The sequence below is a fragment of the Lepidochelys kempii genome, chromosome 7 (genome assembly GCF_965140285.1).
Source record: "Lepidochelys kempii isolate rLepKem1 chromosome 7, rLepKem1.hap1, whole genome shotgun sequence".
Classification (NCBI taxonomy): domain Eukaryota; kingdom Metazoa; phylum Chordata; order Testudines; family Cheloniidae; genus Lepidochelys; species Lepidochelys kempii.
This window is the reverse complement of record NC_136386.1, coordinates 24,155,062-24,167,968: the sequence shown is the minus strand read 5'-3', so window position 1 is coordinate 24,167,968 and position 12,907 is coordinate 24,155,062. Positions and strand designations below refer to the sequence as shown.

The following is a 12,907-nucleotide window of genomic DNA, read 5'->3' as shown; positions in this document are numbered from 1 at the left end:
TCTCTGCTTTCTTTGTTCCAAAGACAAGCTGTCTCTCACGTGGCCTGGAAAAACCTCAGCGTTCTGACATAGGCATGTCCCTGCACACCTTGCTGAGTCACAAGGCATGTCTGCCTTCTCTCAATGGGTCAGTTGTACAGCTGATGGTCCTTAATGGGCCATCAAGCAGGCTAAGCAGAGCTGACACCAACTTTTCTGGGGTGTCACACAGAAGCATAAGTTTGAAATACAGACAGTATAGAGCCAATATTCATAACGTCAACTATAAAAATGATACACACATACAGATTGCATAATCATAACCAGCAAACCATAACCTTTTCTGGGACACCTCGATTCATAGATACTATGGTTAGAAGGGACCATTATGATCATCTAGTCTGACCTCCTGCACAATGTAGGCCACAGAATTTCACCCACCCACTCCTGCAAAAAGCCTCTCACCTATGTCTGAGCTATTGAAGTCCTCAAATCGTGGTTTAAAGATTTCAAGTAGCAGAGAATCCTCCAGCAAGTGCCCCGTGCCCCATGCTACAGAGGAAGACGAAAAACCTCCAGGGCCTCTTCCAATCTGCCCTGGAGGAAATTCCTTCCCGACCCCAAATATGGCAATCAGCTAAACCCTGAGCATATGGGCAAGATTCACCAGCCAGATACTACAGAAAATTCTTTCCTGGGTAACTCAGATCCCACCCCATCTAATATCCCATCACAGGCCATTGGGCCTATTTACCATGAATATTTAATTACCAAAACCATGTAATCCCATCATACCATCTCCTCCATAAACTTATCGAGTTTAATCTTAAAGCCAGATAGATCTTTTGCCCCTACTGCTTCCCTTGGAAGGCTATTCCAAAACTTCACTCCTCTGATGGTTGGAAACCTTTGTCTAATTTCAAGTCTAAACTTCCTGGTGGCCAGTTTATATCCACTTGTTCTTGTGTCCACATTGGTATTGAGCTTAAATAATTCCTCTCCCTCTCCGGTATTTATCCCTCTGATATATTTATAGAGAGCAATCATATCTCCCCTCAACCTTCTTTTGGTTAGGCTAAACAAGCCAAGCTCCTTGAGTCTCCTTTCATAAGACAGGTTTTCCATTCCTCGGATCATCCTAGTAGCCCTTCTCTGTACCTGTTCCAGTTTGAATTCATCCTTCTTAAACATGGGAGACCAGAATTGTACACACTATTCCAGATGAGGTCTCACCAGTGCCTTGTATAATGGTACTAAAACCTCCTTATCCCTACTGGACATACCTCTCCTGACGCATTAGCTTTTTTCCCAGGCATATCACATTGGCAGCTCATAGTCATCCTATGATCAACCAATATTCCAAGGTCCTTCTCCTCCTCCGTTACTTCTAATTGATGTGTCCCCAGCTTACAACTAAAATTCTTGTTATTAATCCCTAAATGCATGACCTTACACTTCTCACTATTAAATTTCATCCTATTCCTATTACTCCAGTTTACAAGGTCATCCAGATCCTCCTGTATGATTTCCCGGTCCTTCTCTAAATTGGCAATACCTCCCAGCTTTGTATCATCTGCAAACTTTATTAGCACACTCCCACTTTTTGTGCCGAGGTCAGTAATAAAAAGATTAAATAAGATTGGTCCCAAAACCGATCCCTGAGGAACTCCACTGGTAACCTCCCTCCAACCTGACAATTCACCTTTCACTAGGACCCGTTGTAGTCTCCCTTTTAACCAATTCCTTATCTACCTTTCAATTTTCATATTGATCCCCATCTTTTCCAATTTAACTAATAATTCCCCATGTGGCACGGTATCAGATGCCTTACTGAAATCTAGGTAAATTAGATCCACTGCGTTTCCTTTGTCTAAAAAATCTGTTACTTTCTCAAAGAAGGAGATCAGGTTGATTTGGCACGATCTACCTTTTGTAAAACCATGTTGTATTTTGTCCCATTTACCATTGACTTCAATGTCCTTAACTACCTTCTCCTTCAAAATTTTTTCCAAGACCTTGCATACTACAGATGTCAAACTAAGAGGCCTATAGTTACCTGGATCACTTTTTTCCCTTTCTTAAAAATAGGAACTATGTTAGCAATTCTCCAATCATACGGTACAACCCCTGAGTTTACAGATTCATTAAAAATTGTTGCTAATGGGCTTGCAATTTCGTGTGCCAATTCCTTTAATATTCTTGGATGAAGATTATCTGGGGCCCCCGATTTAGTCCCATTAAGCTGTTTGAGTTTCACTTCTACCTCAGATATGGTAATATTTACCTTCATAGCCTCATTCCCATTTGTCATGCTACCATTATTCCCAAGATCCTCTTTAGCCTTATTAAAGACTGAGGCAAAGTATTTGTTTAGATATTGGGCCATGCCTAGATTATCCTTGACCTCCACTCCATCCTCAGTGTTTAGCGGTCCCACTTCTTCTTTCTTTGTTTTCTTCTTATTTATATGGCTATAGAACCTTTTACTATTGGTTTTAATTCCCTTTGCAAGGTCCAACTCTACTTGACTTTTAGCCTGTCTCACTTTATCCCTCCATGTTCTGACCTCAATACAGTAGCTTTCCTTGCTGATCCCTCCCATCTTCCACTCCCTGTATGCTTTCTGCTTTTTCTTAATCACCACTCTGAGATGCTTGCTCATCCAGTTTGGTCTACAACTTGTGCCTATGAATTTTTTCCCCTTTCTCGGGATGCAGGCTTCCGGTAGCTTCTGCAGCTTTGATTTAAAGTAATCCCAGGCCTCCTCTGCCTTTAGATCCATAAATTCTTCAGTCCAATCCACTTCCCTAACTAATTTCCTTAATTTTTGAAAGTCAGCCCTTTTGAAATCAAAAACCCTAGTTGCAGATTTATTTCTGTTTATCCTTCCGTTCAGTTTGAACTGAATTAGCTCATGATCACTTGAACTAAGATTATCCCCTACAACCATTTCTTCTATGAGGTCCTCACTACTCACCAAAACCAAATCTAAAATGGCATCCCCTCTAGTCAGTTCAGCAGCTACTTGATGAAGGAATCCATCAGCTATCGCATCTAGGAAAATCTGAGCCCTATTATTATTACTAGCACTTATCCTCCAGTCTATATCTGGGAAGTTATAGTCTCCCATGATCATGCAGTTTCCATTAGTATTTACTTTATTAAAAACATTAAAAAGGGCTCTATCAGTATCCAAATATCCGTACACCCCAAGCACTATCCCAGGGGAGGCTCTAATAGTTTTCTTCCCCAATGTAATTTTTGCCCAGACGGACTCGGTCTTACCCATTGCATCGCTTCTTATTTCTTATTTAGAAATTTATTATTTGACCCCCTTTATATAGGATTTGGTGCCACTGCAGGACCTTGGTTGCAACCGTGATCTATACGGTCTCAGTTCAAGTCCATAACGTCACATGTGCACTTCAAGTATTGTTCTCCCTGCCCACGCTTTACTTCTTCCTGTTGCTTTTTCCTCGCTGAAGCCTTTGCAACCCTTTGTCTGCATTCCGTTCAGCCGGCTGAGGGGAGACCCAATGTGAAGCAGACAATACTTAATATCCATGTAAGCAGCTAGACAGAAACATTTTTTGACTGACGGAAAACCTGTTTTTTCATCTTTGCGGATGACCAGTCCCCTTGACTTGACCTAGAGAACATAATTTTCAGTGTATGTACATAACAACTTCTTACGAAACCTCTGTACATGCGTTTCCCGATACTGATGATGAGTGCGACACTGGCTTTTGTTTGTGACCTCGCACGGCACTCTTTGGTGAACTAGAAGTTATGTACCAGATCCAGGAGATCCCCATAAGCCCTGTGCACCCCCTCTGTGCTCCTTGCTAGTTGGCAAGAAGAGATTCTTGTGTCACGCAGATAAACACCCATGGACATGCAATGAAGAGAGAGGTCAAGGCCCCAAGAGCTTATGCTCTGAGAATGTCCAGAGGGCTGACAGGACAAGCAGCTGGGGCAGCACAAAGTACTAGCAATGCACATGGCCCCAGGCTTGGCTGGTGACCCTCTCATGGGAGAGCGATGCACAGGGGGAGACAGCAGCTCTGCATCCCGGTGTGGCTGGGTGCGGATTGATATGGTACTGAAGGGATCCTGGCTGAGAGAGCGCTTTGTAATGTCCACAAAGCGGGATGAGGTGGCACCTACAGTCGAGTGGGGAGGAGGCTGGGACTGGGGCTGCTCCTGCAGAAACAGTCCTGACAGTACCCCTGCTGGTTGCCCCCAGCAGTACCATCCCTGGTGCCCTTGGCCGGGTCTCCAGGGGGTTAATGCCATTCTCCAGGCCAGGGCACCGTGGCCTTTCCTTTCCCACAGGTCTCTGGGGAGGGAGGCCCCTATTGTAAGGGGGGGCTCAGCCCTGGGAGTGCCCCCATGGCACAGATATTTCTGGACACATTCTAAAGCAGAGGGAGATGGGGAGTTATTTTTCCCTGTGTCTTTTTCTGGCTGGGAGCGTCAGTTGTTCCAGGCCTGGCTCTTCATCCCCTCTCTTGGCATAGTGGCTCTCTTGCCAGTGCAGCCCTCCAGCTTGCCAGCCCTGCAGACTGAATCCCTACTCAGAGCAGGCTCCGCCAAGGCAGTGCCAGAGCTGGCTTCCCCCATGAGCTGCCAGGGAAGGACCCTCCCTTGGGGAGGGTATGCAGCCCAGCTGGGGAGTAATTAGCGACAGCTGTGGTGGTGGGTACTGGACTGAGGCCCACCACCTCACTTCCCAAAAGGCTACTCTGGCGGGGTGCCCAACTTTAGGCTCAGCTTGAGAGATGGATTTGGAAGCCTAAGTGTTTCCCTTCGGTGGGCGCCAGGCTCTGTCGAGAGCCTTCATTCCGCTGAGCTCAGCCTGGCCGCCTGTCTCTCCTTCCTCTAGAAACAGGCATAGTCCAGTCCCTGAGGACCGTCATTCTGGGCCCAACTTCCATCCAGGTGGCCTGGAATATCATCCGCGATGCCCGTGGTTACCGGCTGGAGTGGAGAAGAGCAACAGGTAGGCTGGCCAGGTCCCCAGGGCAGGGAGTGGGGAAGGCTACTGGAGAGGCTGAAATGCCCTGTGTCTGCGTGGGGGTAGGGTGATAGATCCCCATCCTGGATCTCCACAGGCTCAGCTGGGCTCCAGGTCTGGCTCACAGGCCAGCCAGGTTCAGGGGGATCCAGCTGCTGGTGCAGGAGTCCCTGGGAGGATGAAGGGGAGGAGAGGTGCTGAGATTCAGGGCTGGGAAGCAGCAAGTGACTGCCTCATTTCCGCCCCCCCCCCATCCCATTCTGGTTCTCAGGTGCTGACCCCCCACAGACTGTGTCCCTGCCCACCAACATCAACAGCTACCAGCTCACCGGCCTGCAGCCAGCCACGGACTATCGCATTACCCTCTACACCCTGTATGACGGGAGGGAGGTGGCCACACCCGTAACCATCTCCCAGACAGGTGAGTGAACGCCCCTGGGCCCACCTGGGTGGAGTGGGCAGAGGAGGGTTCCCAGAGCCTAGAGGTGCCCAGTGCACCATGCAAGTGGCTCTGTGACATCCTACCAGCGTTTTTTGGGATGGGTAGCCCTCCAAGTGAGTGACATCCCCAGCACAGGGCCCCTGCTCTTCTCCCGGCTCACTCCGCTGGGCTGTGGCATGGCAGCATGGGTGGAGTCATTGCTGAATGCTGGGCCCTCTGCCAGGCCCAGACTGTGTGGGGCTAAAAGACCCGCCCCCTTCCCTGGAGGCTCTTTGACTGTAGGTTTTCAAAGGAAGCGACTTGGGTGCTGGGCAAACAGTGATCAAACAGATCCCTGCCCTGCCCTTTCCCCTACACTGGAGCCTCCGTCCATTCAGCAACGGGGGTGCCAGGAACCCCATGGACTGAGCGAGGGCAGGATCTCCTGGCCCTGCCAGGCCTGCTCTGACTGTTCCATAGGTCTGTGGTGCCCTGCCCCTCCTTCCAGTGCTCCTTGGTGTCCCCAGGCTGTGCCTGCCCAGCTGTGAGCCATGGCGTTAGCGCTGTCTTGTCTTGCAGGAGCGGAGCCCCCAGTGGGCAGCATTTCTGACCTGCGGGTCATTGATACCGTGGGGAAGAGGATCCGGCTGGCCTGGACTGGGGTCCCGGGTGCCACTGAGTACAAGATTGTGCTGCGCAGCTCCCAGGGTGAGTCTCCAGCGGGGAGCCAGTGCTTGGGGGCCACAGGGGAGTTGTGGCTGCAGGCTGGACTCCAGACCCGTCCAGAGCTGACTCTCTGGAGTGCCACCTGCCTCCTGACTGGCATCTGAGGCCCAGTGGTGGGGGGAGTGGGACAGGCCAGAGCCCCGGAGAACACACCATGGTGTCTAGCTACCCAGTGGAGGCTAACTGCAGTCGTGGGAATGACCCCCGCACAGACAGTTAGAGATCCACCCCACACCAGTGCTTCTGCAAAGCAGCCCTTCAGTCCTCTATCTCCCGATCCTGCTGGGAGGACGGGTGGGAGCTTGTTCGCTGTTTACAGGGCCGGCTCTAGGCACCAGCAAAACAAGCAGGTGCTTGGGGCGCCCATTTCTAGGCGTGGCAGTCCAGCGCCGGCCATGCCGCCCCTAGAAATGTGCCCCTGCCGCCCCAGCTCGCCTCCACCCGCTCCCCTGAGCGCACTGCTGTTGCTCTGCTTCTCCTCCCTCCCTCCCAGGCTTGCCGCACGCCAAACAGCTGTTTCGCCCGGCAAGCCTGGGAGGGAGGGAGGAGAAGCCAAGCGACGGCGCTTGGGGGAGGCGGCGGTGGCGGAGTGGAGGTGAACTGGGGCGGGGAGCAGTTCCTCTACCCCCCCCCATTACTTCCTGCTCTCCCTCCCCCCCCCTCCGCTCTGCCTGCTCCCCTGAACACGCTGCCTCTCCCTCGCCTGGGGAGGGAGCAGGGAGAAGTGGAGCGGCGGCGTGTTCAGGGGAGCGGGGGAGCGGAGGTGAGCTAGGGCGGGGGGTTGCGGCGGGGGAGCCGCAGGAAGCAATGGGGGGGGGGGGAATGTGGCACGCCCGGGGGAGGAGGCGGGGCTGGGGATTTGGGGAAGGGGTTGGGAAGGGGCGGAGCTGGGGGTAGGGGGACATGGGGAAAAAAAAAAAAGCGGGGACAGCCAAAAATGTTTTTGCTTGAGGCGGCAAAAATCCTAGAGCCGGCCCTGACTGTTTAGTTGGCTGGCACTAGCCCTGTGCTGAGTGCTTGGGAGCAGCTGGCTGAGATTCTGAGGTAGATGCTAAATCTGAGACCGCAGGTTTTGATGGCATTAAGTCTGTGAGTGACTAAAGCCCACAGTGCAGTGCCCCCGGCTTCCCCCTTTCTCCTTGGTGCTGAGATTTGGCTGTTCACTGCAGTGCATTCTGCGCTGTCCCTCCATTCAATTGTCTGTGTGCTGCACGGGCTTGTGTTGAGGCTGCACTGAAGCTGTGATGGGGGAGCCTGGTAGGGGCCAGCTGGGACTTTTGTCCCTGGGGAATTGAAAGAGGCAGCTTGGATTAGTGGCACAAACCCATTAGCAGGATGCTTTTGCCAAAACAAGCAACACTGAAATGGTTAAGAGTTATCATGTACAATGTTATCATTAGGTTCCAGTGTCAACAGTACATGCTCATGTGAATAGAGCAGTTCCCACCTCTGAGCTATTGTTTCAGGCTGCTGGCAGACTCAGGCAGGCGTTGCTGTCTGCTACCCTGGGGTCACAGTTTGAAGGTTTCTCTTGCACTTGTCAGGCTACAGCTGAATTGTGTGACACAGAACTGATGCCGTGAACTGGGAGCACGTGTTCACAAACTCATGCTCAGTAGTGGGGGGAGTTACCAGTCCCCAGTCCACTAGCCTCAGCTGCTCTAGCCACCCCTGGCCTGGCATTCCTCCAGAGCACCATTGGCCGGGCACCTACTGGTGTGGCCACCCTCTGCTGGGTGATATGGAATGGTATGTGTGATTCCAGGCCATGCAAGTGGGCTCTGAGGGAAGTGCGCTCACCCTGTGGGTGGGGGTGCAGTGCTTTGTACCTGGGTCTGAGGGTAGCAGGGATGTCACAGAGGGACTCTGTCATAGCTGATGTGACATCAGAGCTGGAGGGAGCCCTTAGCCTCCCCATTCCTGTCACCCCTGCAGATGGCACTGACAGGACCAGGCAGATCCCAGGCACCCAGACCATGCTGGAGCTCGAGGACCTGAGAGAGGAGGTCACCTATGTAGTGCGTGTGTCAGCCCTGATTGGCAGGCGTGAAGGCAGCGCCGTCCCCATCAGTGTCCGGATCGGTGAGTGCCAGCTAGCCCCGGTGGGTGGGTGGGACCTGAGGCCCCAGGGAGGATAGGCTAGAGTGAGTGTTCTCCTCCCATGGAGCTGGCCCCAGGCAGTCAGATGGGATTTCTTACTAGCAACCGTGGGGGCTCTGCCGGGGGCATGGGTGGGAGATGGGCTCTTGTCCCTTCACACAGGGGTCGGTCCCTCTTTCCCTAGCTCCTTTCCCATGCTCCCTCCCCCAGCAGCAGGCTCAGCAGTCATCAGCTGGCATTCAGCACAGCCAGCAGTGTCTCTCTAGAACAGACACCCAGGGGTGCTCATGAGCCCTGGACACTGCACCCAGCCCCACTCTATGAGCTGTGCGTGCTATGTCCGATATTACCCTCACTCCGGGGGCCTGGTCGCTGCATCTCCCTTGCCCAGGGGCTGGGAACGCTCCCTTTTCCCCTGGGGCAGTCATGCCTGCTCCCTGAGCAGGCTTTGGTCCAGGCCCCTTGGGCTTGCTCTGACTGGGGGGTTCCCTTGTGTGTTTATGGCAGAGCCGTCAGTGAGCAGCGTGTCCAACCTGCAAGTGGTGCCTGTGGGTGTGGGCCGTGTGCGGCTTCTGTGGAGTGCCATGCCCAGGGCCACTGAGTACAAGCTGGTGATCACCAACAGGCAGGGTAAGAGCTGGCCTGCAGAGTGTGGGCATGGGTGTTGGATAGGCTGTGGTATGGGGGCCATACCTGCTGGTACCCACTTCTCTGCCTGGCAGAGCTCTGCTGCGCAGGGGTGTCTGCTGAGGCACCTGGAGGGACGTCAGAAGAACACGGATAAAAGGTGGGCAGAATGGGGGGCTGTGACTGAGCAGGGCAGAGGGGAAGGGCCTGTAGGCAGCTGTGACTGGGCAGGGCGGAGGGGTTGGGAGTTATGAGGGGGAGCAGGACATGGCTGCGGGTGGCTGTGATGGGGGTTTTTGTACTGGGCAAGCCTGGCATGCACCAGTACATTAGGGCCATCTCCCCTGGGAGCGTCAGGGTGTCTGAGAGCCCTTCCCCATGCCGCAGTAGCCGTGCTGTGGGAGCCTCGCTCCTTGCTGGGGCGCAGAGGCCAACTCCCCAGTGCTCTCCCTTGCTGCAGATGGCTCAGAGGAGACCAGGCGCATCCCCGGCAACCGGAATTTCTTTGAGCTGCAGGATTTGAAGGAAGGAGTCACATACCTGGTGCAGGTGACAACCCTGGTGGGCAGCCAGGAGAGTGACCCTGCCACTATCACTGTTCAGCTGGGTACGTCTGCATGGGAACCTGTGCAGGGGCATGGCTTAGCACCTGGGGGGGCACCAAGCTAGCTCAGCACTTGGGCTGAATGGTCCAGCTCTCCCAGCAAGCCTGTGAGGCTGAGTGTCACCGCTGCGGGGCGTCCGGCTCTCCCAGTGAAGGCTCTGGGTATGCAGCCCTTGGTTAGCACCTGCATTTGTTCCTGCCCTCTGGCTGGGCTGATTGCGGAGACCGGGCATGACAGACAAGTCTCTGGGGTCCAGGCTGACACAGTCTCCGGCCCTGCAGATCCCCCATCTGTGGGCAGCGTCACCAACCTGCGGGTGGCTGAGATCAGACCCAATCAGCTGAGGGTCTCATGGAGTGGGCTTCCTGGGGCGAGTGGCTACAAGTTGACATGGCGGGCGAGTGATGGTAGGTGTACTGAATGCATGTGGGCTCAGGTGGGCCATTGAGGTGAGACTATCGAGACTGGCTCCTTGCCTTGGGAGATGCCCCCGTTACCCGTCTGCCTCTGCTAGGAGGCACCAAACTGCAGCATGATCTAGCAGTTGGAGCAGGGGACTGGTTTCTGTGCCTGGCTTCTTGCTTAGAGCTGGTGACAGGACCCCCTTGCTCACTGGCAGCCCAGAGCTTGAAGTGCCTTTGGCCTGGGGTATGTTGCTGCCCCAACCTATTCTAGGGCCAGCGGGACTGGCTGTGCCATAGGTGGGAATAAGCTACAGCCTCACAGAGCAGATCCTGCTGCCGGAGATTTGCAGGCCAGTGCCTGCTGCAGGCAGGGTGGGGCTTGGTTTGGCCATTCCATGCTCAATGGCCTGTGCTTGGCTAACCCACCATTCATTGTTTGAGGAGACCCCATCCTGCTGCTCCCTGGGGAGAGCACAGACTGGAATCCTGGCCCCTGCTGCTTCCAGATTGGTGGCTCACCTCCAAATGGCAGCTGCTGTTGCCATTCCCTCCCCGCTGGATTGGCCGTGGTCCTCCCTGGTTGTCGCAGCATCTTGGCCTGGGGGGTGTCCCTGTCACGGAGTGTGGGGGAGTCCAGGCCCTGCACCCCTCTTCCTGGGATTCACTGAGACTCTCAGCCAGCCAGTAAAACAGAAGGTTTATTGGACAACAGGAACACAGTCCAAAACAGAGCTTGTGGGTACACCCAGGACCCCTCAGTCAAGTCCTTCTGGGGGAGCAGGGAGCTTAGACCCCAGCCCTGGGGTTCCCTGTGTTCCTCCACCCAGCCCCAAACTGAAACTAAACCCACCCAGCAGGTTCCTTGCTGCAGTTTCCGTCCACATTCCTGGCAGAGGTGTCACCTCCCCCTCCCCCTCCTGGCTCAGGTGACAGGCTCTCAGGTCTCCCATCCCCAGGGCACATTCCCAGGTCAACACTCCCCCCTCCCTGCTGCGTCACATCATCACAGTCCCTCCCGCAGCATCTTAGCCCGCTCCGCCCTCCCAGACCTGCCCTGCCTATGAAATCCAACCCCTGCAGCTTGTGTTTCTCTCCCGCAGGCCAGGAGATCTCCCGGGTCCTGCCAGCCGACAGGACCTCCTTCAGCATCGAGGAGCTGCAGGCTGGGGCCGTCTATGTCATTGGGGTCTCGGCCCTGGTTGGCAGCAGGGAAGGCAGCCCTGTCACCATTGCTGCTAGAACAGGTGAGGCCTCGCCTGGCCTCAGGGTGTAGCTCCTCCCTGCCCCTTGTGACTCTGTGCGATACTGATCTCTTAGTAACCCAGGTCTCCTGTGTGCCCTCTGTCACAGCTCCGGAGCAGGTGGGGATGGTCTCCAGCCTCAAGATCCTCTCGTCCAGGAGCAATGTTGTCCGGGTCACCTGGGTTGGAGTGCCTGGGGCGACAGCCTACAAGGTGGTGTGGAGCCTTCGAGATGGTAAAGTACCCAGCCAGGTCAACACGCTGCCTGTGGTGCCCACATCCCCAGACCTCTGCCCAGCTCTGTCCTGGCTGTGCTGGGAGCTCCGGGAATCCTGTGGTTGCCCTGGCCTGCAGATCCCATCACGCCACTCCTCTTGCGCTCTTAGGACAGAAAGCCTTTGCCTCCAGCCCTGGAGTCTCTTCTCTGACTGGCACAAACCTTGGAGTTGGGCATCATGAGATGAATCTCTCCCTCCCCTGATGAGATGGGATCACTCGCCATCATCAGCTAGTGGAGAGCCTGGCTCTGTCCCCCCCCTCTGGGCACCTGGAGTGAGGCTGGCATCCTTGCTGGCTCTGCCCCTTCTGGGTGCCATGTTAACCCTCTGTTCCTTTGCAGGGGGCTCTGAGTCGAGCGAGGTGGTTTCTGGTGACACCAGCTCCTTTGACATTCTCAACCTGGAGGGTGGGGTCAGCTACACCGTGAAGGTCACAGCACTGATTGGCAACCGCGAGGGTGACCCTGTCTCCATCGTCGTCACCACACGTAGGTGCTGATGCCTGGCCATGGGAGTCTTGGATCCCTGCTGGGCTTAGACTGGGCTGTGGGTGGAGTTGGTGACTTCCATTGTCCAGGGTCCCCTGACCCTGGGCAGTGCCCTCCCAGCGGGGTGTGGGCAGGGAACTGGAACTCCCATCTGCTCCTTGCTCTAAGATCTGTGGCCTGAGCTGGTGGGCAGTGCCTGTGAGAGCTGGAGGTGATGATGCCTGTGCCAGAGAATTAGCAGCAAGTCTGCCCCGGCAAGAGTTGCCCATGCAGCCCAGAGAGCTCTTCCCAGGCCCTGTGACACAGCTCCAGCCCTGCCAGAACCTCTCCGATCCCTGACAGAGAGCTGAGGAACCCCGCCCAGTGCTCCCCATCCTGCCCATGTGAGCCAGGACACCCAGATCCCAGTGGGGAGCCTCTCTGTGCACCTGGTTTGACAGCTGCAGCAAGACCACTATGCCCCTGACCCTGTCCCTCTGTGTTGCTGCCCCACAGCGGCAGAGGTGGCCCCAGCCCAGCCTGTGGGGAACCTGCGGGTGATTGACTCCTCGGAGCAGCGCATTCGCCTCACCTGGAGCCCAGCGCCGGGCAGCACCGGGTACCGCCTGAGCTGGAGGCCAGCAGATGGTGAGCTCCTTCCCCACCTTCCCCGCAGCTCTCCTGGCACGCCCTGCCCCGTTTAACCCCGTCTCTCCCCTGGGGCAGGAGGGCCAGAGAGGAGCCAGCTGCTCGCCCCCAACGTCAACTCCTATGACATCGAAGGTCTGGAGGCGGGAGAGCGCTATGAGATCCGGATCACCAGCCTGGTGGGCAGCCGGGAGAGCGAGACTGTGGGCATCGCTGCCAACACTGGTATGGGCAACTCTCCCACAGGCCAGCCCCATCTCACCCAGTGCAGGGTCTGAGGGCCTGGAAGGGAACCTCCGACCACGGCTGTTCACTGGCATATCATCGGGGGGGTGGGATGGGACAGGTTTTGCCCTCTCTGGAGTCTGAGACTACCTTGCGGGCGTCTCTCTTA

The 12,907-nt window shown here is 55.2% G+C and overlaps 1 protein-coding gene across 7 annotated transcripts in view; it reads left to right on the top strand.

Annotated features, from left to right (window-relative positions):
* The window catches only part of COL7A1 (collagen type VII alpha 1 chain), a 129,959-nt gene that overhangs the window by 34,563 nt on the left and 82,489 nt on the right, over positions 1-12,907 (top strand). For all 7 annotated transcript variants that reach the window (XR_013636029.1, XM_078853588.1, XM_078853591.1 and 4 more), the window contains exons 13-24: positions 4,865-4,981; positions 5,268-5,417; positions 5,997-6,125; positions 8,079-8,225; positions 8,751-8,873; positions 9,331-9,477; positions 9,757-9,882; positions 10,980-11,123; positions 11,230-11,355; positions 11,740-11,886; positions 12,382-12,513; positions 12,592-12,738. Coding sequence is in view for 6 of the 7 variants with exons in the window: in XM_078853588.1 (XP_078709714.1) it covers positions 4,865-4,981; positions 5,268-5,417; positions 5,997-6,125; positions 8,079-8,225; positions 8,751-8,873; positions 9,331-9,477; positions 9,757-9,882; positions 10,980-11,123; positions 11,230-11,355; positions 11,740-11,886; positions 12,382-12,513; positions 12,592-12,738 (1,635 nt within the window). In the remaining variant the exon portion in view is untranslated. The remainder of the gene's footprint in view (positions 1-4,864; positions 4,982-5,267; positions 5,418-5,996; positions 6,126-8,078; positions 8,226-8,750; positions 8,874-9,330; positions 9,478-9,756; positions 9,883-10,979; positions 11,124-11,229; positions 11,356-11,739; positions 11,887-12,381; positions 12,514-12,591; positions 12,739-12,907) is intronic.